Source organism: Maniola jurtina, chromosome 5 (genome assembly GCF_905333055.1).
Source record: "Maniola jurtina chromosome 5, ilManJurt1.1, whole genome shotgun sequence".
NCBI lineage: Eukaryota > Metazoa > Arthropoda > Insecta > Lepidoptera > Nymphalidae > Maniola > Maniola jurtina.
Window position 1 is genome coordinate 2,155,600 of NC_060033.1, and position 27,230 is coordinate 2,182,829.

The following is a 27,230-nucleotide window of genomic DNA, read 5'->3' on the forward strand; positions in this document are numbered from 1 at the left end:
CGCTATGAGCCCTAAATCAGGGGTATCTCAAACGAATTTTTGGGTGAAGGGTGAATTTCCACAGAAGCTAGGGTAAAATCAAAATCGTAAGTGAAAACACTAGTTTCAAGTGTCAACATTGACCAATGACATCAATGACATGTTAGTTAATTATTTTTAAATTTTGGTGGCGGTTAAAAATTGTGATTTTGGTTCATAATAATTGTTGCTCTTGTTAAATTGAAATAGTTAAAAACACATCTAAACTTTTTAACACACCGATAGACAGATTAAAAAGTTCGTGTTCAACGAAAATTGTCTTCAACAAATAGCGGGCATTCATTTCCCGCCATTAAAATACTTAAATAATCGGAAGAAAAGTTGAAACTGGCTCATCACAATTCACAATGTTATCAACGGAGGATTTAGAAAGGCTAATTACAGAGAAAAGGCGTGAGATAGAGCAAGAGAAAACTTCCCTCGGTCTTTCGCCGGGTAACAATGTAAGATAATTTTGAATTTTGTTTTCTACTATATTTCAGCCCTAGTGTGATGTATACTTTACCTACCTGTTGCCGGCCGGCAGTTCGACATGTCGATGGAAAACTCGACTATATTGATTTTCCGGCTTTTCGCCAGTCGCCGGTCACCGTCCTATCGATTCGCCCGCTCAGACGTTTTCGTAGATGAATACAAATTTTTCAGTGCTTAGTAAACGGTTATTTTTATGAAGTTAAATGTTTCTGTTTTGATTACTTAAATGAGTGTTGAGGTCTTATTAAACTAGTAGGTAGAGGTAAGTCTTAACTAATATTTTTTAGCATAAATATTTTACTATTTACATACAGAGTAAGTAAATTTTATATTTGGTTTTTGTTTTTCCAAATGTGTTTTTCTGATGCATTCATGATTTCTTCCATAAAATATAAAATTCCCCCATTAATTTCCGTTATTTATACAGCATCATTGATTATTTTATTACCTATACCTACATGCTTCAGATTTTAGCCCAACCCATTAACCACTAAGCTATTGCATCTAAATCCATTTTGTAAGGACATTAAAGTTCTTTTTAGAAACTTTTATTAGGTACCAAATAATTGCAGACCTCTTGGCACTGTGGCCTTATTAGTGGGACGGTCCTGGGTTTAATTCCTGGTAGGGCCTTGAAACTTTATAACTTTTGATCTGGTCTGATGGGTGGCTAATTAGCACCATACAAGCAAAGATATGCCACCAAGAGTTTTAGAATTTAGTATGACTAGTGTTGAAATCAATTAGGCAATTTAGGTATAGTAAAATGAATATGCAGGTATTAATTGCGTTTACATGTTCCTTCCAAGTCAGCCTACTTCCATCTTAGACAGCATCATCACTTACCACCAGATGATATTGCAGTCTTGTAATAAAAATGAAATGTATACTTTTTATGTTATACTTATAAATGTGATAGTTTTTCTGTTTCTGTCTGGTTGTTTCAAGGGTCATCCGTTTAACTAATTTGATGGTACAGAGATTATATCGTGCTTTGTGATTATATCATACCTACTCCAAATATTTTAAAAATCTAAAAATTCATGTTAACAAAGTAAAGAGCATCATCTAGTCACACTAATATTATAAAGGAGAAAGTTTGTATGTGTGTGTGTATGTTTGTTACTCCTTCACGCAAAAACTACAGGACGGATTGGGCTGAAATTTAGAATGGAGATAGATTATACCCTGGATTAGCACATAGGCTACTTTTTATCCTGGAAAATCAAAGAGTTCCCACAGGAATTTTAAAAAACCTACATCCACGCGAACGAAGTCGCGGGCATCAGCTAGTCTAATATAAAGGAAAAGCTGATTAACTGATCTATCAACACACAGCTCAAACTACTGGACGAACTGGGCTGAATTTTGGCATGCCGATAGGTATTATGACGTAGATAGACATCCTCTAAGAAAGGATTTTTGAAAATTCACCCCTAAGAACGCCGACGAAGTCGCGAGCAAAAGCAAGTGATGAATAATAATGTAATCGTTTTATATGTAAGGCCCTTTATAAATAGCCTAACTACCCACATTCTGTCAAAATTAATCACCAACAATAAGCCAATGAATACAAAATCTTTTGTTACTTATTAAATCAGAAGTTCAAGGCGAGATTCTGAAGCTACTATTAATCTTGTAAGAAGCTTTATTGTATGGTTATTTTGGCTCTATACATTTTAAATTCAATGGCTCCTCTAATATGCATGGAGTGTGAACATGAAATGTCAAAATGTATTGATTATTATGTGGTTCTTTATATTTTTGATTCTTTTGTGTAAGTACGAAGTGTTCTGAAATAAATAATCTAGGTACTTTTGTGCATAACTATTTCGGCAATCAATTAATCGGACCGTTTTTAGAGTTTATTGGATACAAGTTGGTCCTTGACTGCAATCTCGCATGATGGTAAGTGATGACGCGGTCTAAGATGGAAGCAGCAACGTGGAAGAGATATGGTAACCTCCTTGGCGCAATGGTAAGCGCTGTGGTCTCATCAGTGGGAGGTCCCGGGTTCAAATCCCCTGCAAAGTTATCGAATTAGAATTTTATAATTTCTAAACGTCTGGTCTGATCTGGTGAGAGGTTTCGGCCGTGGCTAGTTACCACCCTACCAGCAAAGCTGTAACACCAAGCGATTTAGCGTTCTGGTACGATGTATATATCTGGGTCTAATAAAAACTGCCATTCACCTTCCAGGTTAGCCCTCTTCCATTTTGGACTGCATCATCACTTACCACCAGGTGAGATTGCAGTCAAGGGCTAACCTGTATCTGAATAAAATAATGGCAGTTTTATTAGACCCATATTATTGATCAGTATTATTTAAAAATACGAAAGTGTGTTTGTCTGTTACCACGGCCCCCCCTCCCGTTAACCAATCTCATGACGTTTCTAAGATAATGTAGGTATATGGGTAGATAAACTCAGAGAAAGGTAACTTTTTATAGTTTTATAGTGATAGTGATTTGTTTCAGAATGTAGACGAAAATAACAATAACATCTCAAAGAGTGTAAAGCAAGTGCGATTCAGCCGTCCCAGAGCCTTCTCCGAGAACAATGTGCCACCAGATGCAGGTCCCCAGGAAAAGCTATCTCACGAAGATGAAATCCCGCCTGATCTAGAAAGATATATTCGGGTAAGTTTATTATGATAATGGTCTGGTGGGAGTCTTTGGCGGTGGCTAGTTATCACTCTACCGACTAAGCTGTGCTGCCGTTAGCGTTATGGTACGATGCCGTGTAGAAACCAAAGGGGTATGAGTTTAGTAAAAACTTACATATTTCAAAAAAAAAGTTAGAGATCCTTACGAAAATTTGTAATAAACTACCCGTGCGTAGCCGGGGCGGGTTGCTAGTAATAAATATTTCTACGCCCACCACTCATGGCATTGAGGCCGCGGCTTTAAAGACGCAGTGGACTTGTCGTAAAAACAGATTTCCTTTAGCAATTACGTTTACAATGCTTACAGTTTACATTTACCTATCCAGCGTTTAAACAATTACTTGCACGCAACTGTAAGTAAATATGGGAGTTGGTACTTTACCTAATGTATGCTGTAGAAATAAGGAAATTATGCTTAGTAACCACTCACATAATCTTTATAGGTATTCATCTGTAGGTATATAGATAGCTGGCGGACTGACTGACTGATTGATTGATGTATCAACGCACAGCTCAAACTACTGGACGGATCAGGCTGTTTGGCATGCAGGTAGCTTTTATGACGTAGATGTCAGCTAAGAATGGATTTTCAAAAATGCAACCGCAGCAAAGCCTAAGAACAGCCTAATAAAATGTAATTAAGTATTAGTAAAAGAACCAAGAGGCCATATTATTTAGTTAAACTGTAAATCTGACACTACCTTGCAATCGGACAATGTGAAACGCGTAGGCGATTCGCACTTTACTACTGTTACATTGATTTGGCATTGGCAATGACGAACTGCTGAACTATGTAGTTGTTTCATTAGATTCGCAAATCGCTGGCTAAACGTAGTCTATCATTTATCCGATAGCAGAGTAAACTACCAATATCGAGAGAGTACCAGCCAAACATTTGGCTATTTTGACATAAAATAGATAGATATGGACTTTGAGTGATTTTAACCATTGACGTTTCATGCACGAAATTTGCACGCCATTCCATGGCAAATGTGGTGATACCAATATGAATTTGTAAGACCTATTTAACCCGCATTTAAGCAAATAAAATTATTTGATTTGATTTGATTTGAACAGAAGTGATTCTGATTGTCAGACTGTAGCCACAGTGCACAACAGTTAGGCAAATTCTAAGAAAATGTCAAAGCTTCGACGTTACATGGACGTCACTGGCAGGCGTCAAATGTTAGAACCTTTGACGCAGGTAGCCCTATTGTAGCCCTATTTTTCTATGATTTCACGTCACCATAGCCTACCTAATATTTGATATATCGTTGATTAAGGAACGAGAGTTCCCTCACTCTAGTTCACCCTGTTGTAACTTCAATCAACGACGGTAGGCTTCGGTCCAAGCAAACTTTGTAAACTTTGTTTGTAGTTGAAGTATACCTATTAAATGGCTTCCGAGACGGTAAAGCGACTTGACTTGAAGCACGTAAATCTTGGCTTGAGCCAAGCATTTTGACCGTTTACACAATTTGCTTGATGCTTGAGTCAAGCATTTACGTGCTTGACAGTGATTGATGCAATCACACTACATTATATTATAAAGGCGAAAGTTTGTATGTGTGTGTGTGTGTGCGTGTGTGTGTGTATGTATGTTTGTATGTTTGTTACCCCTTCACGCAAAAACTACTGGACGGATTTGGCTGAAATTTGGAATGGAGATAGATAATATCCTGGATTAGCACATAGGCTACTTTTTTTCCCGGAAAATCAAAGAGTTCCCACGGGATTTCAAAAAACCTAAATCCACGCGGGTGAAGTCGCGGGCATCGGCTAGTTTTATATATATTTTTGCTTGTGACGTTCGGACAGTATTCGAGTAATGAGAAAAGTGCCGTTTGTTGGCTCAAGCTGCTTGACGGACGCACCAAGCTCAAAACGTGCTTGACCGTTTCGGAAGCACTTGTAATGTTATACAGTACAAATATTATTGCAGCAATGCGCATGTTCGAAGTACTGCAGAGATTGCCCCCTCCTGTGGGAGGAATATGTCCCTCGGGGCACCAAGGTTATGCATTTATTCCGTCAGCTGATCAATACCGCGGCAGCCAGGCTGGGGTGAAGCTAGTCATTCAGTACCGTCATAAGTTAATCCTCTATTTACTTACTTACATAATTGCATAATAATCTACGAATAGCTATAGTTTGCGGCTTTTTGACCGCGTGGAATATACAATAGTCTTTTTTTCATCTTCCTATTAACCATATACCATTTTTGGGATAAGAGTGACCCATGTCAGTTTCCGTGATGTTAACTATCCCAGGCATCTGAACCATTCACTGGCGATAGGAAGGATATTAATAATGATGTTTAAATACTAAAATATTCCAAAAAAAAAAACTAAAACACCTCGTTTCTTTGTGATATTCCACAAAAGCAAAAAAAAAAACAAGAAGTATTCTCTATCCCACTTCTGGAAAACAAAGTTGCCGGAAACTGCTATGCTCTTTACAAAATCTACGTAGATATTTATAAGTATACGTGATGGAGCCAAGAGTTTGATTGCAACGCGTTGATGCACTTAAATTCGTTTCCGTTGAGATTATAATCGTGTATTGTTCTAGCCAAGGCTGCAGCCAAGCTCATACCATAAACACATTAAAATTCTCACTATGATAATATAGGCTTCTGAGTTCTGACCTACATTATATTTTACTAGCCAATGCCCGCGACTTCGCCCGCGTGGATTTAGGTTTTTTGAAATCCTGTGGGAACTCTTTGATTTTCCGGGATAAAAAGTAGCCTATGTGCTAATCCAGGATATCATCTATCTCCATTCCAGCCAAATCCGTTCAGTAGTTTTTGCGTGAAGGAGTAACAAACATACACACACATATACACACAAACTTTCGCCTTTATAATATTAGTGTGATTATGAGACGCTGCAATAACTCATTACTCGGTAGTAGGTAGGTATTAAATCGATTCGCATGTGGAATCTTAGGTGTAATCCTTCTTAGTTGCGTATTATGTCATTTCATACTCCAGTTAAAATAACTCAATGCTCATTTCCAGGGTTCCGTACCTCAAAACGAATGTTATATGTTATTTATCACGCGAGTGTACGTGGGCGCAAACTAAATCACTTGCGATTTGAGACTGCCTTGTCTCCATTACTCTCAATGATGTTCAAAAAGTTGAGATCTTTAGTAGCCCAATGTATTTCCAAGTCAGAGTTATCTATCTATTTGCTGGCAGGTCCATGAAAAACATAGACAGTAAAATACATCCTGAAAAACCGGTCAAGTGCGAGCCGGATTCGCACACCAAGGGTTCCGTGATATCGCTCAAGAAATGTCACTTATTAATTATGAAACCACAAATTCACGGTTTTCGGGTTTTTTCCTTTACTTGTGCTATAAGACCTACCTACCTGCCTTTCATGATTCTAGGTCAACGGGAAGTAGGTACCCCTATAGGTTTTCTTGGCAGACACGACAGACGGACAGACAGACAGATAACAATGTGATCCTATAAGGGTTCCTTTTTTTCTTTTGAAGTATGGGCCCCTAACAGCCTAATTCCAGGTGGATAAAGTGGGCATTACCTAGTAATTAATAAATGGGTATTCTAATTGACCTTCGCACGTTGCAACCGATCAGATTCCATGCGAAAACGTGTGATGACCGCATCGCTTATTCGTATTCTAAGTATAGACCAGCAGATTCAAACTACCTACTATAATAACTAGGACCTAGGCCTCGTTGGTTAGTGCTTAGCTTATTTGATCGTGATTCGTGGATCATATCCTAGGTTTAATTCATGCAATGGAATTTTGTAGAAACGTTCCGGGAACTAATATCTATGCCTGTGGAATATGCCTGTGAGGAATTTTGCAGACATATTCTAGAAACTTATATCTATGTCTGTGGTTTTCCAGATTTCTGTTAATATATTCGTTTTCAAAGTTACGCGGTCTTAAAAATTAACATGCAAATCTTTGAGCACCTGTAATTTTAAAACTACATATATGAGAAAAATCTAAAACACCACGGGCACAGATATTAGTTTCTAGAATATGTCTGCAAAATTTCATGGTTATATCTGATACGCTATCTACTTCTGCCGCACCATATAAGTATAATAATATAGTCCACAGTAGATACCTTCCTTGCAAAAACTGCAAAAGCTTCCTCGTCTTTACTACATTGGTCCAAAACTCACACTATCATCTTGCATAGTTTGCCGAGATTCGATGGAGAGGAGCATAAGGTAATTTATACCACTTAACACTTTAGCTCGTGCTATTACCAGATTTGCAGAGTTGTGTAGGAGTCGCAAAATTGATACAGCTGAAGAAGCAGACCCGAGTCTCGATGCAAATGTGAATTACTATATCACGCTCAAAAACTGCATACAAAAAGTGTGTCCAGTACAATAGTTACCTAATACAAGTTAATAGCTTGAAAGTAGTTTATAGTGGAGTTATGGAAGATACTTGTGAAATAAGTGAAGTAAGTTAATGTTTTTGTATGAGCCGTCATGGTCTTAAAATCTGAACTGAGGTCTATTGCGTGGATCTTTATCTCGGACAGGTCGGACAGGCATCTTGACTGTCGAATATTCAACACCACAGATAAATATGTATTGTAAAAGAAAGTCATTCCGAAAATAAATGTAGGTACTATTTCTACATAGTATTTGTCGCTTCCCGTCGTCTGTGAAAATGTACGCTTAGAACTTTTAAACTAGGCAACCGATTTTAATGCGGTTTTCATAAATGGATAGAGTGATTCAAGAAGAAGGTTTATTTTATACATACAGTTTAATATTGTTTTGTGTTAATTTGTTGAAATATGACGATAATTCTTCAAAATGTCTGAAAAAAGGAACAAATCTTGTAATTGATTCTAAACTAACTTGCGGGTGAGCTAGAGGCTTGAAATTTAAAACACAGGTTGGATTGCATGACAATGCAGGTACGCACTTGACCGATTTTTTTTAAATCTCTTTTTCATTATAAGGTTTTTCCATTATAAGTTTCACAGAACCCTAAAATATTATATTTGGGAATCAATCAATAATATCTAGGTGCGACAGGGTGTTGATTTGGGAGTGTAGCTAGCCTCTAGAGTGTTGGCCTAAACGTTATAGTCTGCATTAGCTAAATTAGCTATACCGTAGACACACCCTTGGGGCTGGCCTGAACAAATATTTTATATTTTATCAAGGAAATTAGGTTAATGTATTTTTTTTTTGGATCAATGTTTTACCATATTACTTAGATGTTTAAAGAGGCATGGTAGCAAAAAAATCAGGTATTATAATTATTTTTTCAGGTATTATAATTATAATTATTATTATTGAGATACCTGTCCTAAAATTAACAATAAATAAATAATTAGTAATAATCTCGTGGGAATTGTTTGATTTTCCGGTATAGAAATTACTTCTCCGGGATAACACTTTTTCATTTATGGATGGAAAAATGTAAGGCTGTCGGTCTATTATCTTTTCACTGACCATCACCAATTTGGACATTTGGTAGGTACTTACTTATGCAGAGATATCTTTCAGAGACGGATATTGGCTACTTTTTATCCCTGAAAATAAAAGTTACCACAGGGTTTAAAATAACTAAAATAGTAGGTATAGGTATAAAATCTATTAATAAAATAAATTATCGTTCATTGCGATGTGTTGAATACACGTTTTACATCAATACATGTAATCCACAGTTTAATATGGTTTGATCATCTTTTGTAACTTGAACGTTTTAACTTGAATAATCACCCCTGTTGGTCACTTTCCTCGTCATCATGATATGTTGTGGTAGAGATAAGGAAATTGTTAATACGAAAGAGTTTATGTAATAACATGGTTATGAAAACGGTGAAGCTATACGCTCACCGCCCATCATTCATTACCATTATCCATACTCATTATTATAAATGCGAAAGTGTGTCTGTCTGTCTGCTAGTTTTTTACGGCTCACCTGTTTAACCGATTTTGACGAAATATGGTACAGCATGAGATGGTTGCATCCCAGGGAAGGACATAGGCTACTTTTCGTTTCCGGAAAATCAAAAAGTTCCCACGGGATTTTTATAAAACCTATACCCTCGTGGACAAAGTCGCAGGCATCATCTAGTATTACAGTAGAACGCCGATTATCCGAATTAATTGGGACCGGGGTCGATTCGGATAATCGAAAATTCGGATAATCGGACATAGACTGGTAATAAAGAAAAACGAACTGACACACATAGAATAAACTTTATTAAATTTAACAAACTCAATTCTACAATATGTAAGTAGTGCACTAGAGATAGAGAGAGGGAGATTAATAAAAAGAATAAAGAAAAATTACATTACTTACTTACAGTGCTTGGTTTTAATTTTTTAAATTACGCTTAGGACCGATTCGGATAATTGGCGATTCGGTTAATCGGCGTTCGGATAATCGGCGTTCTACTGTATTATAATATTCTCTTCCGGCCGTGTCGGATTACCACCCCATCGGATTATGAGAGTGAGGGAACAGAGAGTGCAAATGTGCTTGTGCCCACACTTGTGCACGCGTAGATTGCTAATTAATTATCATTCTCCTCCAGGTCGTGTCTGATTGCTGTCGCATCGGGCTATGAGAGTGAGGCAATAGAGAGTGCAACTGTGTTTGCATACACATCGTTTCACTATAATATGAATGGCCGTTTTGGCCAAAATTCGGTCGGAAGGACATTTTTCCTGATCGAATTTCGACCTCAGCAAGAAACCTCAATGAAGACTATCCAACTAAGCAGGAAATATTACAATGCAATGTGTGTGCAATCTTTATTTCCTCATTTTCATACTCCAATCAGCAAGATGAGACAACAATCCGACACGATCGGAGACACATCACGCCATCCTCCAACGATTTTAGAATATTTTCGGGGCACACAGTAATACCACCAACTTCCCAACTCGCTGCTACTGACTTGACAGAAAACCCAGTAGCTTGTTCTGGCCGGAGTGTCCGTGCCTGCATCCATTCTCATATCTACATATTATAAAGCCGGTGAGCTTGCCGCTTTAGCATTGTTATTTACACTACTTAAATAATAACTTAAGTACTTACTTAAATAACAGGTCTATTCTCATTTCCATGCAGTTAAAATACATGGAAATTATTCATATTTGTGCTTAATCTCTTTATTTATAAACTGAAATATTTTCCGGTCTGTTTCAGCTCAAGTATTTTAAGGCTAGACGTATTATTATGTGGTCAGAATTCCACAATCACATTTTTTAATGTCTCAGTTATTTTAGTTTTTAGTTCGAAATGCGCCAATATAATATTCTTTCACATTTGTACAATAAAATCCCCTAAGCTTGGGCCATTGTGATACCTATACTAGAGCCACGCGAAATCTCCTAGATTTTTTTGAAAATAAAGTGGCATGTCTTAAATTTTTTTTTTTTTGTATGACATGTAATTTCAAACTACTTACTGTAACATAATATTATTGATTTTTTAACGTTAGGTAATGGAAGAATGGTTTTCCAGCTAATGGTAATAGGTAATGTAATGTTAGGTCTTAGACATGCGGGCCCATTAATTTTCTATACATTTGGAAGCCTTATAATGGCCAGTCCACATAAAGTCCCATATAAAAAAACTTCTTGTGTTCTAAAGGTTCTGTACGTCCGAATGCAATTCATCTGTGCAGCGACAAACTCACACACCTTTATTATTTCCATATTTTCTGAATTCTGTGACACAGAACAAGCACGTGCTGAATTCAGCATTCAGACTGCGATGTGATATGCTAACCAATAGATGTAGACTGCGTAATCTGACGTAACTAGTTAAACGTTCGGAGTTTGTCTGCTACAAGCTCACGCACTTTTACTATTTCTGTATCCTTTCTGAATTCTGTGTACAAAACAATAGCGTGTGCTGAATTCAGCGTTCAGTCTGCGATGCGATGTGCTAACCGACGGATGTGGACTGCGTACCTAATCCGACAGAACTAATTAAAACGGTCGAAGTTTTTCTGTAACTGGCAAGCAATACTTTGAACGGTCGATGTTCCCTTTAACTGCCATACCCCTCAAATTAGCACGCTGCCATCAGACTGCATGTTTACTTACCACCAGGTGAGATTGCAGTCAAGGGTAGTTACTTGTGTACGAATAAAAAAGTTTTTTAACTTGTTGGACTGTGTTTTGTGTTTGGTTCATGGGATCAGTGTTAGTAAAAATATTATATCAGTTGTGAGATGTTTTAACTATTGGATTTGGAGTCTGGATTGTATACCAAAGAATTTAGAGTATAGAAGTGGTAAAGGAGCATGAGTTTGTAGCGACGCACCACGAACTCTAAATAAGGTAACAAAAATTGGAATTTGTAGTTTTGAATACGAGGACCAGTTTAATTTTTTTTATCCAATTTATTCAAAGGGGGTTGGTCCCAAAGTGAACATATAACATTCGTTTTGAGGTACGGGACCCTGGAAATGAGCATTGAGTTATTTTAACTGGAGTATGAAATGACATAATACGCAACTAAGAAGGCTTACACCTAAGATTCCACATGCGAATCGATTTAATACCTACCTACTACCGAGTAATGAGTTATTGCAGCGTCTCATAATCACACTAATATTATAAAGGCGAAAGTTTGTATGTTCGTGTGTGCGTGTGTGTGTGTATGTTTGTTACTCCTTCACGCAAAAACTACTGGACGGATTTGACTGAAATTTGGAATGGAGGTAGATATTATCCTGGATTAGCACATAGGCTACTTTTTATCCCGGAAAATCAAAGAGTTCCCACGGGATTTTGGAAAACTTAAATCCACGCGGACGAAGTCGCGGGCATCAGCTAGTACAAAATAACTTAAAAATATATTTGTATGTCTATTGATCAAATCAAATCAACGCACCCAGGTCTGGATTGAGTCTTAACAACTGAGTTACAACACTACATTTTTTTTTTGCTTTTTTGCCCATTATCTATACTACAATGAAATATTAAGATGTTGAGTTAAAAGAAGCGTCCAACCCTTAAAGCCTCATTCGCACGAGAGCTTTTTTAACGTCTGTTGAAAAAGCGTTCGAAATAGAACAAATGCATTCGCAAGTATCTGTTCACACGTCAACGCTTTTTTAACGCGCACTTTTTATTGTCAGCGCAAAGCCGGGTTTTAACGCAACGCTTTTTAACGCTCGTGCGAATTAGGGCTTAATATGATACAAACAACAAAATCATCAAAAAATTATACATCAAACAAACCTCATAGAAATCGTTAAACGACCTGGTTCACGCGAGACGTTTACCCTACCATCGATTACAGTAACAATCATAATAAATAGCACCACGATCAAGTCGTTCCAGTCGTCTGCGGGCTCTGCACGATACGCCGCACGCAATACGGGCATTACAGGGTTCTGGGGCACGGGGATTAGAATTCCTCGTAAAGACATTTTTGTACCTACATTGATTAATTTTGATTCAGGTCAAAATTTCTAGAACGTAAACGGTGGATCAGATCAAGAAAATAATTTCTAAATTGGGTCTAATTTAGTCTGGTGGGAGGCTTCGACTGTGTTTAGCTGTCTCTAAAGCTGGGCGACCATTTGTACGAAGGTAACTTCTGTAAATTCTTGCAGAAGTCACGTTTTTAAGGTTCCGTACTTCAAAAGGAAAAACGGAACCCTTATAAGATCACTTTGTTGTCTGTTTGTCTGTCTGTCTGACTGTCTGTCTGTCCGTCCGTCCGTCCGTCGTGTCTGTCAAGAAACCTATAGGGTATATAATATAATATAACTATACCAAGTGGGGTATCATGTGAAAGGGCTTTACCTGTAAACCCTAAAACAGATTTTTATTTATTTTTATGTATGATAGTTTTTGATTTATCGTGCAAATTGTCGGAAAAAATACCCAAGTACGGAACCCTCGGTGCGCGAGTCTGACTTGCACTTGGCTGGTTTTTATACTGTGTAAACGCTCGCAGCACGTCAACTTCTGCAAGTTTGCCGTGGCGGATAAGCTAGTATAATAAAAAAATTAGCAATTACCGAGTGCTTTCCTAGAAGTCATATCGAAAAGGACCAAATTCAAGTTTAAAAATAAAATATGAGAATAACCTTATATTTTGCGGTGTTTTCCTGTGTAACTTTGGGTCTTTTCACCACACTCTTATATTTAATGACGGTGGTGGACCTGGGGCTAAAGAAAGCCATAAAGTAGGCTCCCAGAAAGGATTTTTTTAAATTACCCGAATGAAGCCATTACGGTTAACGCACGTGGCGGCTTAATAAATGAAATTTTGATTTCATACCAACTTTCCGCTTGGAACTTTCATAAGTCAAAGAAACCAACGTATTGTTTCGTTATGCGATGCTACCATACGCGAAGTATGTAAATCATTTAGTTTCTGGGCCATTGGTTGCGATTACGTCTGGCGATTGTGTGGAAATGGGGGTACCTATTGTTCTGTTGCTCTTCGGAACTTTCTGAATCATATCAGCTTCTATGAATTTCTTCAAAGGTTGTGATAACTTAGTGGTTAGGACGCCCGCTAATAATCGAAGGTCGTCGGTTCAATCCCGGGCACGCACCTCTTGCTTTTCGGAGTTATGTGAGTTTTTAGTAATTAAAAATCATTAGCTTTAATGGTGAAGAAAAAAATCGTAAGGAAACCTGCATACCTGAGAGTTCTCCATAACGTTCTCAAAGGTGTGTAAAGTCTACCAATCTGCACTTGGCCAGCGTGGTCGTCCACCGCGCTGGTCAAGTGCAGTTTTGATTTTTGCCACTACCCACACCTTTGAAAACATAATGGACAACTCTCAGGCAATCCAGTTTTCTATGACCCAGTGAATGGTGAAAGAAAATATCGTGAGTAGGTAATAAATAAGGTTTAAAGCATTTCTTGGCGGGTTATTCGGCCCTAGCCTTGAGACTGTCCACCTATACCTGTATAAGACCTTCGAATTCTCACACGGCATCTTACCATAAACTCTTGTAATGTTTCATAACCGACGGGGCGGCAGGAAATAGCCACTATGTTAAGTCACTAAGTGCTGTAACGTAATAAGTTGCTGAAGTTTGGCGTTAATGGTTTTTCTAATATGATTGACAGCTTCAACCCTTGGAAAACGCTGTTTTCATGGTTTATTTCATAAATGAATGACTATCGAAATGAAAATTGATTGTTATTAATGATCGTCTTTTAAACTGACGCCGTGTATAGTGGTTTCAGTTCAGTTTTTTTAATAAGTTTAAAAGGGAGGAAATGTGTGAAATGGTCATCTATTTTTTTTTTCAAATTGATCAAAAATATCCTCTCTAATCTAATGTGTAGCCCACGACTGGGCTACCTTCCTTCGATCTTACCATAACTCCCAAAAAATGTCAGTCAAAAAAAAAAATTATTGCAGCAACGTGGCCTCGGCTTTCCTCGAGAGCGTTAAATGACGTTATTTGGGAGTTCAAAAAGAAGCAGATTGCCCACATCCAGCCCAACATTTTTACTGATGGTACTTATCTCTATCGGTAACAGTTTTGCCTATCTGCATTGCACACCGCGTGGCAGATTATGGCCTAAACCCTTCTCATTTTGAAAGGAAACTGTGCTGTAGTTGGCTGACGATGGGTTGATCATGATGTTTTATTTGTGGCACTTCCACGGTATAACTTTTTAAATGGGTTACGCCAGAAGACTCGCTTCATCATCACTTTGTTCAAGACCTCCATCGCAAGTTTCTGGCTTCACGCTTTACAATAACACTCTTTAGGGCTAAGATCTATAGAGCGCACTTTGACTTTGTTCAGACTTAAGACACTGTTAAAATGAGACAGAGCGTTAGTATACCGCTGGCATAAATCTGCCTCGTTTTAACTGAAACTTAAGTCTCAGCAAAGTCAAAGTGCGCTCTATAGATTTCAACCTAGGAGTAGTTTATAGAATTTTTTGCGAAATTTTTCGGCATCTTTAGCAATGTTGGGGGTTCGGCCTAGACCCCCTAGAGCTGCCCACAGAGACGAATCTCGATCGAGGTAGCACAATCCAAAATCAAACCCTCTATCTTTCAATTCCATTCCATCAGCCAGTAAGCGTCCACTGCTGGACATAGGCCTTTCCAAGAGCGCGCCACCAAACACGGTCCTCCGCCTTCCTCATCCACCCGCTCCCCGCTATCTTTTTCAGGAACTCGGTCCAGCGGGCTAGAACCCTCTATCTATGTCGTACTGACTACGAATATGTCAAAAATTCTTTGCAATTCTAATGCAGTGACTAAACAGGCTTTAATTGTTGTAAAGTGCCGCGTTCTACAGCTATCTGTAAAAAAGAAAGAAGCAAGTAGTTAGCTTGCTTGATTAAGTACGTGCCGCAATAACGCGTTAATAAGTTAATGGAGCTATCACAGCAAAGGCTAGTTTACACGTTATGGTATAATCGAAATATTTTTATTCAAATGAACTTTTACAAGTACTTTTGCATCTACCACACTGTTTCGGAATGCTATTGCTTACTTGTAGATTATTTCTGTTACACTGAATTTATTAGTATTTCACATGTTACCTATGGTATTCTTGATATAAAAAAATCCTAAAAGTAGTATTGTTCAGGTAACCAGTGTTGTATACAGTAAAATCAGCGTCAATTTCATCGGTCCTTCGAGCCGGATTTTCAAAAATCTTCAAAGATATCAGTTAAGATAAAATATCCTTGGAAACTATGCAAAGCACGCATGGGGAGTGACGAGACAGTGGAACACGTACTGCTCAAATGCAGCGGTGTACTACCCAACGAGGAGCCTACATAAGCTGCCCAGCGACATTCCCCGAAGTCTTCGCTGACCTGGGTGGCCTCTTTGACAACCGCCACACATTTAATAGAAATTGTGTACTTACCCTTATATTAGGTACTAGCTGATGCCCGCAGCTTCGCCCGCGTGGATTGGTCAGATCCCCTGCAGCATCAGGATTGAGGAGTTGGACTCCAAATTTTTTATGAAACAATGTCGCAAAGTTCCTCTATCGATTAAAAAAGAAATGACGCAAATCGGTTCAGAAATCTCGGAGATTTCAGTGTACATAGGTAGAAAAACACAACTCCCTTTTTAAAAGTCGGTTAAAAAAGTAGCCTATTTTACGCCCTGGTCAATCCTCTACTTGCCTGTGAAAGTCCCGTCAAAATCGGTTCAGCCGTTCCAAAGATTAGCCTTTTCAAACAGACAGACAGACAGACAGACAGACAGACAGACAGACAGACAGACAGACAGACAGACAGACAGACAGACAAAAATTTTAAAAACGTGTGATTCAGTTATGGTATCATCCAAATAACCATATGAGCTTAATATGAGGTAGTTATTTCGAAATTACAGACAGACACTCCAATTTTATTTATTAGTATAGATTTAAACAACGTGTCGCCTCTATGATAAATCGCATAATTGCGCTCCCGCCTTAATTACACGGCCGACGGATTTATTCAATGTGGAAAGAGTATTTTGCATGTTGTACTGGACAATGGGGTTGATGGCCGCTTAATTATCTACCTACTATACACTTATTATGGACACTACATGCATAATTATAGGTTATTACGTACCAAGCTCTGTGTTATTTACGTTATTAACCATTGTTTTCTTTTACAATTGAATTAAAACCCGCGTGATAAGTTTTTATTCCAAAATGGCGTGATAAGCAAAATTAACACCTAAGTTGTAACTTGTAATAGTTTTAATTTGTAGAAGGAGCGTTTTTTGCGAGCACGAAAGTTGCGATAACTATGATTTCAGAAATACTCATTCTTCTTTTAAAATTATTTGAGTATTGTGAAAAACAGTCTTTAATATTACAAGAAAGTATTTTTTTTCCTTTTTTCCTACAAACTTTTATATGACTTCATTTCATCCAGAAAACTATTTTCGGTGAAACCGAGACCGAAATCTTTCCGACACCCATTATCCATTTCCGAGACTTTAACGTCACCTTGCTTGTTAAAAAGTCCATACTGTTTTTGACTAAAACAACGTTGCTGGGTAACTTATCGACAGTTTACAGATAGATTAAATAAAGAAACCGGACGTAAGTCGTACATGATATTTGTATGTTACATTCCACAGCGCTACGTAGGGTTGCCAGCAATGCTGAAAGCCGGCGAGTATTCTCCCAACAACCCGCTGATCCGAGGCGAGAGGACCTCCGGCGATGTCCTCCTCGGCCTCGGCGAATACGAGCGACGCCGCAACACGCTGCGCAAGATACGACAGCGCCAGTACAAGGAGTACCTCGACCAGGTACCATATAACCTTCTACACTATAGCCATACCACCAGTGACGGATTAAGACTACTTGATGCCCTAAGCAATCCATGCCTGTGGGCCCCCCTATCCGTATGTTTACTAGAATCGTTCTTTTTAAACCTTTACTGCCTAAAAACATTAGTTTTTAGGGTTCCGTGGCTGAATGGCAAAAAACGGAACCCTTATAGATTCGTCATGTCTGTCTGTCCGTTCGTATGTCACAGCTACTTTTCTCCGAAACTATAAGACCTATACTGTTGAAACTTGGTAAGTAGATGTATTCTGTAAACCGCATTAAGAGTTTTACACAAAAATAGAAAAAAAAACAATAAATTTTGGGGGTCCCCATACTCAGAACTGAAACTCAAAATATTTTTTTTCGTCAAACCCATACGTGTGGGGTATCTATGGATAGGTCTTCAAAAATGATATTGAGGTTTCTAATATCATTTTTTTCTAAACTGAATAGTTTGCGCGAGAGACACTTCCAAAGTGGTAAAATGTGTCCGTCCCCCCCCCCCCCCTCCTCTTGTAACTTCTGAAATAAGAGAATGATAAAACTAAAAAAAATATATGATGTACATAACCATGTAAACTTCTAACGAAAATTAGTTTGAACGAGATCTATGTAGTTAGAAGTTTTTTTTTAATACGTCATAAGAAATTAAATTGTGTTTAAATTTTCAGAATAAGATAACTATACCAAGTGGGGTATCATATGAAAGGGCTTTACCTATATATTCTAAAACAGATTTTTATTAATTTTTATGCATGATAGTTTTTGATTTATCGTGCAAAATGTCGGAAAAATACCCGAGTACGGAACCCTCGGTGCGCGAGTCTGACTCGCACTTGGCCGGTTTTTTGTAAAATAAGATGATGAGATGGTAACGTACTTTACAAGTGGAGTAGGTGCGACAACAATAAAAAACCGGCCAAGTGCGAGTCAGATTCGCGCACTGAGGGTTCCGTACTCGAGTATTTTTTCTAACATTTTGCACGATAAATCAAAAGTTATTAGATATACATAAAAATAAATAAAAATCTGTTTTAGGATGTACAGGTAAAGCCCTTTCAAATGATACCCCACTCGGTATAGTTATCTTATTTTGAAAATTGAAACATATTTTAATTTTTTTTTTAAATGATGTAACCACAAATTCGCGGTTTTCAGATTTATTCCTGTACTTGTGCTATAAGACCTACCTACCTACCAAATTTCATGATTCTAGGTCAATGGGAAGTACCCTATAGGTTTCTTGACAGACAGACAGACAACAAAGTGATCCGTTCGTTAAGGGTTCCGTTTATCCTTTTGAGGTACGGCACCCTAACAAAGCATAATTTATTTATTTATTGAAATGCATCTTGCGGCTTTCGGGGGCATTCGAAGTGTGGTGGCGAGTGGGCAAGCGGGAGTGGGGTTATGACTCTAGGTCGGACTCTATGTCAACTTAAAACGCGCGAATTTTCAAATTAGTCCTAGAAACTTTTTTTGGTGACGTGAGAGTGAGATGTGATGCCCAAAGGACGGATTTTTTTTGTGCTTCTTCTGGTGCCCCCTCAGACGTGATGCCCTAGGCAATTGCTTAATTTGTTTAAGGGTTAATCCGTCACTGCATACCACTCGCCCAAAAACCACAAATTCAAAAATCGAGTCGAAAATCACATCCTATAAAAAAGTAGCTAGACATACCCATAAACCAAGATTATTGCTTTTATCATCTGTAATAATCATTTATTTTGTAACTTTTCAAACTCAACGATTTTCTCCAGCGCATACATCACAGTTCACACTAAAGTTGCCAAGTTTTTTAGAATGGTATTAAAATAATAATTCCTTTATATTTCAAGCAAGCAAAAAAGAAGCAAGAAGCCAAAGAACAAGCGGAGCGCGAGCGTAAGGAGAGAGAAGAGAGAGAGAGACTTCGCGAGGAGAGAGAACGAGAGAGGTTAGAGCAGGAGAGGATAGAGAGTCCAGTGGGACGGCGAGGCAGCGTCAGTCATACCTATGTGTCGGGAGCTAATAACACTTATATCACGTAAGCAGACTTTTGACTTGGTTTTTAGAAGAAAAGGTGGAAAGAAAGAGATTGTGAAAAAGATGGGTTCTCCTCTGCATATTGAGGAGATTTAGGATTTACTCGGTGTTGGCGCACTTACAACACCTGGGTACCTGGTGTACTTCGACCGCCCGTTTTCCCCACACATGCAAACTGTGCAACATCAACCCCCATCGGCGGTGTGCCCACTAGATTACAGCATGGGGTTATTCAAGGGGCGGACTAACAAATTCCGGAAAGGCCGGCAACGCATGGGCGGTTTCTTTGGTGATGTAAATGTTCATCGGCGGTGGTAACCATTTAACATCAGATGATCCGCCTGCTCGTTATTTTTTATTTAAAAAACTTGAGTTTTATTAGGCATAAATTTTATTAAAAAGTTCAGTTACATTTTTTGTTATTAGCTTGGTTCCTTGCAAAAGCTTCTTGCAAAGACTTTTGTGTTGCTTTGTCAAATTATTATGTTATCGTCAAATTGCGCTGTTTGCGTGCGCAGTTGCGTTTCGTACCAGTTTAACCATCTTTATGGCTAGTAAATAGGTGGACAAGGTTGATTCCTCCAACTGTCTTTTTCTAGAGTAAATTGTGGCCTTTTGAGAGCCAATATTTTGGATTTAAAAAACTATTATCGCAATGATTGCAGTAAAGTGGACACGGGCGTGCAAGTGGACCGCCGCAGCACGCCGCTGTCGGTGGCCGTGCAGACGGACGACGACACGCTGTACAGAGTGAGTTACTTTGACGTATCCCCGTGTGAGTGATATACCTAGGGCATTAGTTAAATCACTGATATCTACTTTTCTATACGACCAGCGCGGGCGGGGTGATTCACTAAAAGGTTTCATCGTTTTTAATCAACTCAATCTTTAATCCACTCCGTAGGTGTGTGTTACGCCTTACATGAAAAGTCGAACTCAGGCTGTGATCTGTAGAACGTACTTCGAATTGCTCAAGCTTAAGTCAATGTTAAAATAAGACAGATTTATGATATGTACCGCCTGCCGTCCCTCTGCTTAACATGCGGGAAAAGCAAACAACCAATATGCACCATCACCCCGTAAATCTTCTAGAACATACTCAACGTACGTTTCTCTCCGACACCGGAGCATCCACAGGAGATGTTGGCTCCTCAATGCACAATCGCTAAGTGCCCTCTATAGATCTCAAATCAGCCAGTAGGTCGATTCCGAAAAACCTGCATCAAGCATTATTAAACTCGCAATCGATGTGATTGGCTGAATTTATGCTATTCTTGTTGCAACAATGCATTGTAGCCAATAGTGAGCGAGCGTCAACCAATCAGAGGTGATGGCGAACAAAAATTTAAAATAAACGGTTTACAGACAACTTCTTCCCCGGGCAACAACCTTTTAACGCAAGCGGAAAGGGAGCTGTCTCCGCACACTGTGGGGGATGGCGGCGACGGCAAGCAGATGCAGTGCGATTCCCACCAGTGGGAATGGAAAACTTTGGACAGGAACCACGAGCGACGACGCAGCTATGGGGATTTTGACGGTCAGTAGTCAGTAAAAAAAGTCATTCAAAATATTTTTGAATTTGTACGATAAGATGAACTTAAGGATGTCAAAAAGTGACCAAGGAAAAAACGGAACCTTTATATCGCTTTCGTTGTCTGTCTGTCTGTCGGGACCCATCAACGGTAATTAGGGGTATGGCAGTTTTCATTAAACCCCATACTCCTTCGGTTTCTATGCGGCATTGTACCGGAACGTTAAATCGCTTGGCGGCACGGCTTTGCCAGTAGGGTGGTAACCGAAGCCCCCGCCCTGACCAGAAGTTTAGAAATTATAAAATTCCAAACCCCTGCCGGAATCGAACCCGGGAGCTCCCACTAATAAGACCACAGCGCTTACCACCGCGTCAAGGAGGCCGTCAAGGATCGCCTCTTATCGATGTACAATACCAGGCAGGAAATATTGCACATCGAACTTTAGAAAGAGATAACGATTTCGTAGCGCGTTGTCTCTGTCGTTGAAACCGACGAAACGTCACATAGGTATGAGTGACAGAGACAACGCTCTACGAAGCCGAAATCTCTTTCTAAAGTTCGATGTGCAATATTTCATGGTGGGTACAGCTGTAATACTTGCAGACCGCATGTCGGTGGCGCGCAAGCCGCGCGAGCGCCTGTACTCGGAACTGCGTCACAACTACATGCCCTCCATATTTGACGCCGAGGCCATCCGCTTGAGGAACGAACAAGCAGAAAAGGTATGTCATTCTACTTATCACTACCTACATTACAAATGCGAGAGTGTGTTTGTTTGTTTTTTTTTTTATAAAGAATATTAGCCATGTTAGTCATGACTAATATTCCCCTTTCCCCTCCAACTAAGCGCAAAGCTGTATTAGGAGTAGGTACGACAATAGTGCAACGGGTGGGGTTTAAACCGCCGACCTTTTAGAATTCAGTCGGCTCCTCAGCCTGTTGAGCTATTGAGGCTTGTTGGTCTGTTGGTTTGTCCTTCAATCAAGTTGCAACGAAGCAACAGAGCGACGTGACTTTTTGCATGGGTAATGTGTATAGTTAAAGACCTGGAGAGTAACATAGGCTACTTATTCTCCCGGAATCCCATAAGGCATATATTATAAAACCTCGCCTTCGACTTAGGTTTACAATTCCCACCTCAATTGTATTCAACAACTTAGCTAACTTGCATAATAAATTATCTTTAAGGAAGCCGCAGAAAGACGTCACTCGTACCAGCAAGAGTTAAAGAATCAAATACTGGAGCAGCAGAAGATTAAAGAAGAGAGGAAGAATAGAGAAAAGTAAGTTTTGTGTGCAGTGATTTTTACCACTATACTTTATTGAAATAGTTTGAAAAATTAAGTTTCAAGGTTTTGATTTCCTTGTTGAGCCTTGTTGACAGACACGACCGACAGACAGACACAACGAAGTGATCCTAAAAGGGGTTCCTGTTTTTCTCTGGAGATATGGAAATATCCACTGAATCAAATCCAGGCTCGTCGAATAACAGTGCTTAGTTATTATTATTTTTACTCAGAATGCTGGAGGCGGCGGAGATGCGCCGCTTGGAAGAACAGTTGCGTTCGCTGAAGATGGCGCAGGAGAGAGAGACGCACAGACAACACGACATCAGCACTGCGGTAAATATTAGTGATCTTCATTCGATGACACCCTGTGAATGGGAGTAACCTCAGTGTGCTTCATGATCAACCCATCGCCGGCTCACTACAGAGCACGGGTCTCCTCTCAGAGTGAGAAGGGCCATGGTCTATCACGCTGACCAAATATGGATTGGTAGACTTCACACACTTTTAAGAGAATTATGGAGAACTCTAAGGCATGCAGGTTTCCTCACTATGTTTTCCTACACCGTTAAAGCAAGTGATATTAAATTGCTTAAAACGACTCGTGTGATTAGTATGAGATTTTCATCACTCCAACATTGAAGGAATTGGAACGTCGAAACAAAATAACGCCAAAGTAAAATGGAACTAAGGTTGAAATCTTTAGAGCGTACTTTGACTTTGCTTAGACTTAAGTTTCAGTCAAAACGAGACAGATTTATGCCAGTGGTATAACGCTGTCTCGTTTTAACAGTGTCTTAAGTCTGAGCAAAGTCAAAGTGCGCTCTATAAATCTCAGCCTTAGTGTGAAAGACTGTGGGTGGAATTTGTGGCGCTTTTTAGGGCTCTGTACCCGAAGGGTGCCCTAGGGAACCATATTACTAAGCCTTCGCTGCCCATCCGTTCTGACACATTCCAGATAGACTGAATGACTACCTGAATCTATACTAATATTATAAAGAGGTAAAGTTTGCAAGTTTGTAGGAAGTAATCTCTAAAACTGCTGAACCGATTTTGAAAATTATTTCACAAGTAGAAAGCTATATTATTCCTTAATGACAAAGGCTATATTTTATTTTCAAAAGACTTTTAACCTTTTTTGCGGAATGATCTTGGGGAAGAAGGTACTATTAAATATTCTGTGCTAATAGCATCATTTATTATTACAGATGAAAGAGAACGCAACCGAGTACGAAAGAAAAAGAGCAACTCTTCAAAAGGAGATCGACTTAGAACATCAGGCGCTCTTAAAAGCGGCCATCCACCCCAAAAGACACGCCAACACATCCAAAAGCGATTCTCCAGTGCACACCAAACATTCAAAACTACCATTTTTCTACAAATACGATCAAAAACCAACATATTCTACCAACATTCCAGATAATTCCATTTTCTCGCAAAACTACGACGTCGAAAGCTATTTAAGAAGAAACCTTAATCCATCCAAAGAAAGTCTATATTCGAATAAAATTGATAACAAAAATACCGTCATAGAAAAAGCCCTAGTTCACGAAATGCCAAAAGAATTGAGAAATTTGAACGAAAATAAAGAAAGATTTTACGAAAAAGAGACGAGAAATTTTTCTGTAAATATGGAAAAAGATACTAGAAATTTTTCCAAAAATATGGAAAAAGATACTAGGAATTTTCCAGAAAATATGGAAAAAGATACTAAAAGAAATATTCCTGGAAAACTGGATAACTTATACGGGTATTCCAGGACCGTAAGAAAGTTTTCGGAAAATATGCCGATAGATACCAGAAAATATTCGGAAAATGTCGAAAAGTTACACGAAAATTACATAGATTCGAACAAATTAGCCGAAAATATGGAAAGAAATAGAAATGAAGAAAAAGTTTTCGACACGCTGCCTATACCTGTTTTGAGGCATTCTCCAAAACCGAAAGTCAATTTTGAGGAGAAATCGTCTGAATTGAGTGAGAAAATGCAAATAGTTGAAGACAAATGGAAAGTGCCTGTTGTTCAGAAGAACATATTGAAGTCTCTGCCAAACGAGAAGGGTAAGAATGTTAGTATTTTAACACAGTTGGGGTCCATACGACGACAGCTGCAGTTGGAACAGTTAAAATTAGACAAAATGTTGGCTAAAACCCATAATTAAAAATGTTAAATTTAATCATACTCAGAAAAAAAAAAATAAGTAGACGAAAGGCCTTATTCTTTGCATAATATTCAAAACTAAAGTGTGGTTTTTAACTAAAAAGACCAAAACAAAAACCATAGGAGATACAAGGAAACTATTTTGGGAAACATTAGGTCTTTTTTTGTGAAAATATTTTTGGTATAGTCAATTCTTTGGTCAAGCGTGAATTTTTCTTTATCTCATATTATATAGGTATATAATTACCTCGATAAAAGATGACAGCCTCAAAACAGGTGTTCTGTTTGGCGGCCATTTTAATTAGAAAAAGGTCTGAGCTACGTACTTTCAAGTCGCGCCTAAAGAAATTTTACTTGAAAAATAACTATATAGAAAAATAGTTAAGTATGGTGCCGTAAGTTTTGTAGTCTTATTTTTTATTGCATGTAGGTAGTTATGTTATTATGAAAAATGTATAATAATATTATTGCCTTATTTTTATAAATCTAAGTATAAAGTTTCGGAAAATTACATCATTTTAATATATATGATGATAAAGATAATAATAATAGTGCTTTACTATTAAATAATATAATACGTAATTCATTGTCAATTTCAATAAAAGCCTAACTGTCCAAAAGTTGCACTCTTGTAAGTGTATAAAATAATCATTATTGTATATAAATTAGTCTATTTTATTTTTTTAATAATTTGAAATTGAATATAATTATTTTTGAAATTTACAATTATTTCAAACCTGTGCCATTCAGGTTTTTAATTTCGTTTTATAAAGTATGTATTTCAATTTTTTAGTTTTGTAATATTATTTTCATCTTACAAGGTAGGTGATACAAACCATTTTTGTAAAAGAAAAAGGTATTTTGATCATCCCTTTCTTGTCTTTAATACCTATTGTTTTATAATTATTCAAACTATTAATTTATAATGAATATTTTGATTGCTAATATTAATTTTTCAATGTAATAGTACATACATACTTATCTATTGAGGAAGTTTGAAATTTAGTGTTATACAAAAAAAGAATTAGTTCCCGTCGAAAAATAGGACCTTCAAAAGAAAAAGCCAAATAATAGAATTCTTTCATATTAGTGTAGTGCCAAAACTACTATTACTTCCTTAAACTTTTTTAAGCAAACTTTTTATTCATCTTTATTTCAGTATTTCTATCAATTTCTCTACTAGAAATTTTATTCTAGCTTTTTTCTAAATATATTTCTTTTCTATTTCTAGATTTATTTTATTAAAATTGTAGTTATTGCACTATTCGACATATTAATGTCCTAATTATGTACATAATTAGGACAGGCTAGTTTGTTCGACAATTTCTAGTTGCAATTATAATCCACCGTCCATATTGCGCAATTGAAAAATCGTTATTTTTTTTATTGCTGGACTATAGTCGTCATCAAGATGCAATTTCTACATCTATAAAATATTGTTTACGTATCTGTCCATCTATGGTCAGTTCTTAGAAAAATTAATCATTTATTTTCCGACATATAGCTCTTTCAGTCTGATATTAATTTAAGTGTCTTGTTCATTGTATTCAGCATGCAAACTGTATTTTAGCCAATAAAATAAGTTTAGTGATGTAAATACATGCGCCAGGATTACATTTTATAAGTTGCATTTTTGTTACAAAATACCAACTGTACACAAAACTAAAAAAAAGTTGGCACTTTTAAGTGTTTTTTTTTTTTGGATTTTCAAATTAATTGTAACTTAGCAAAAATTAAAACCCAGTTAGTAACATTAATTTTGATTTCGATACTCATGCAGCATGTCGGTGACGCGTCGTGAAGTTTTGACCCATCCCAAAATCGCCGAACGCGTCTTCACTTCAAAAACATTCGTCCATTTGTAGTTAATTTTAGTTTTGTATACAAATTGGTATTATATTTTGTAAGTATTCGAAAGACTGTCGAGTAGGCTAAGTCCAAAAGAGCTTGTAATTTGTAAAATGGAAAGTGATATTAAAGATAGGTGTTATAATTATTGCTACTCCTACATTATATGTGTTAAAAGTAGCCAATTATATTTTTGAACGCTTTTTATTACATCTGTTACGGGAAAATTTCGTATGATGGACAAAATAGACATTGCCCGGATAATGTCGACATGCACAAAGCTGGTGGGCGAAGGCCAAATAACGAACAGCAAATGGCTCTTTAGTTGTTTAAAATTATCTTAAGATACATCACTTTTATTATGCAGGCCTGTGCTCGAGAATTGTTAGGAATCACCAAAAAGCGACTTTAAAAAATGATTGATCAATCAATAAAAATTTGCATCGTGTGAAACAAGCGACGTAAATATTTTCGTCACATTTTCGAATATTTTTTACGCAATTTGGCCAAACATGACGCACTAAGCAAAATTTTACTGGTGTAGATGCGCCTTAAGAGCGTAGAAGTTATTCTTTCAATCATTCGAATTAATTGTTAATCGATGTAATATGGATAAGTCTTCGCAAAGTCAACATTTCCCGGGCAAACTCAATTTTGCCCTCCTTGCGAACTTTGCCAGTTACATATTAACGCCAAAGTCCATTTCGCACATTAGCTTTGTAAAAAATTACGAATAAATATAACAATTGTATCTAAGTAGTCCCATTACAGTTATAAGAATTATTAAGCATGATACTGTTATAAAGAAATATTGTTTTTTTTTCTATTTCATTAAAACTTTGTTATTGCTATTTATTTGTTTCATTTGATAATGATATCCCAAAAATACTTGAAATAACTTGAGTTTAGCAGATTATGTATTTGTGTG

The 27,230-nt window shown here is 37.7% G+C and overlaps 1 protein-coding gene and 1 long non-coding RNA gene across 7 annotated transcripts; both read left to right on the plus strand.

Moving 5' to 3' along the window:
- The first annotated feature begins 78 nt into the window (after nt 1-78).
- LOC123865445 (trichohyalin-like) lies at nt 79-27,153 on the plus strand. 6 transcript variants are annotated; one of them, XM_045906479.1, is made up of 11 exons: nt 79-482; nt 2,991-3,152; nt 17,255-17,428; nt 19,289-19,476; nt 20,141-20,225; nt 20,841-21,012; nt 21,611-21,729; nt 22,196-22,290; nt 22,527-22,629; nt 23,502-23,942; nt 23,976-27,153. In XM_045906479.1, exons 1-11 carry the CDS (start codon nt 387-389, stop codon nt 24,453-24,455), a joined length of 2,115 nt encoding a protein of 704 aa, XP_045762435.1. In that variant the 5' UTR covers nt 79-386; the 3' UTR covers nt 24,456-27,153. The 6 variants fall into 6 exon arrangements, with proteins under 6 accessions (XP_045762435.1, XP_045762434.1, XP_045762433.1 ...); XM_045906478.1 differs by having other exon boundaries at nt 80-482; nt 20,844-21,012; nt 23,502-27,153; XM_045906477.1 differs by having other exon boundaries at nt 82-482; nt 23,502-27,153.
- LOC123865499 lies at nt 9,283-9,605 on the plus strand. The gene is made up of 2 exons (XR_006795982.1): nt 9,283-9,435; nt 9,543-9,605. It is a non-coding gene; the product is annotated as an uncharacterized LOC123865499 (long non-coding RNA).
- Nucleotides 27,154-27,230: the final 77 nt, after the last annotated feature.

What these genes read in the sequence shown, in the direction of transcription:
- LOC123865445 (XM_045906477.1), top strand. Translation starts at nt 387, where the DNA reads ATGTTATCAACGGAGGATTTAGAAAGGCTAATTACAGAGAAAAGGCGT. An exon ending in GTCTTTCGCCGGGTAACAAT is followed by an intron (nt 483 to 2,990) that starts GTAAGATAATTT and finishes GATTTGTTTCAG; the next exon opens with AATGTAGACGAAAATAACAA. An exon ending in ATCTAGAAAGATATATTCGG is followed by an intron (nt 3,153 to 17,254) that starts GTAAGTTTATTA and finishes TACATTCCACAG; the next exon opens with CGCTACGTAGGGTTGCCAGC.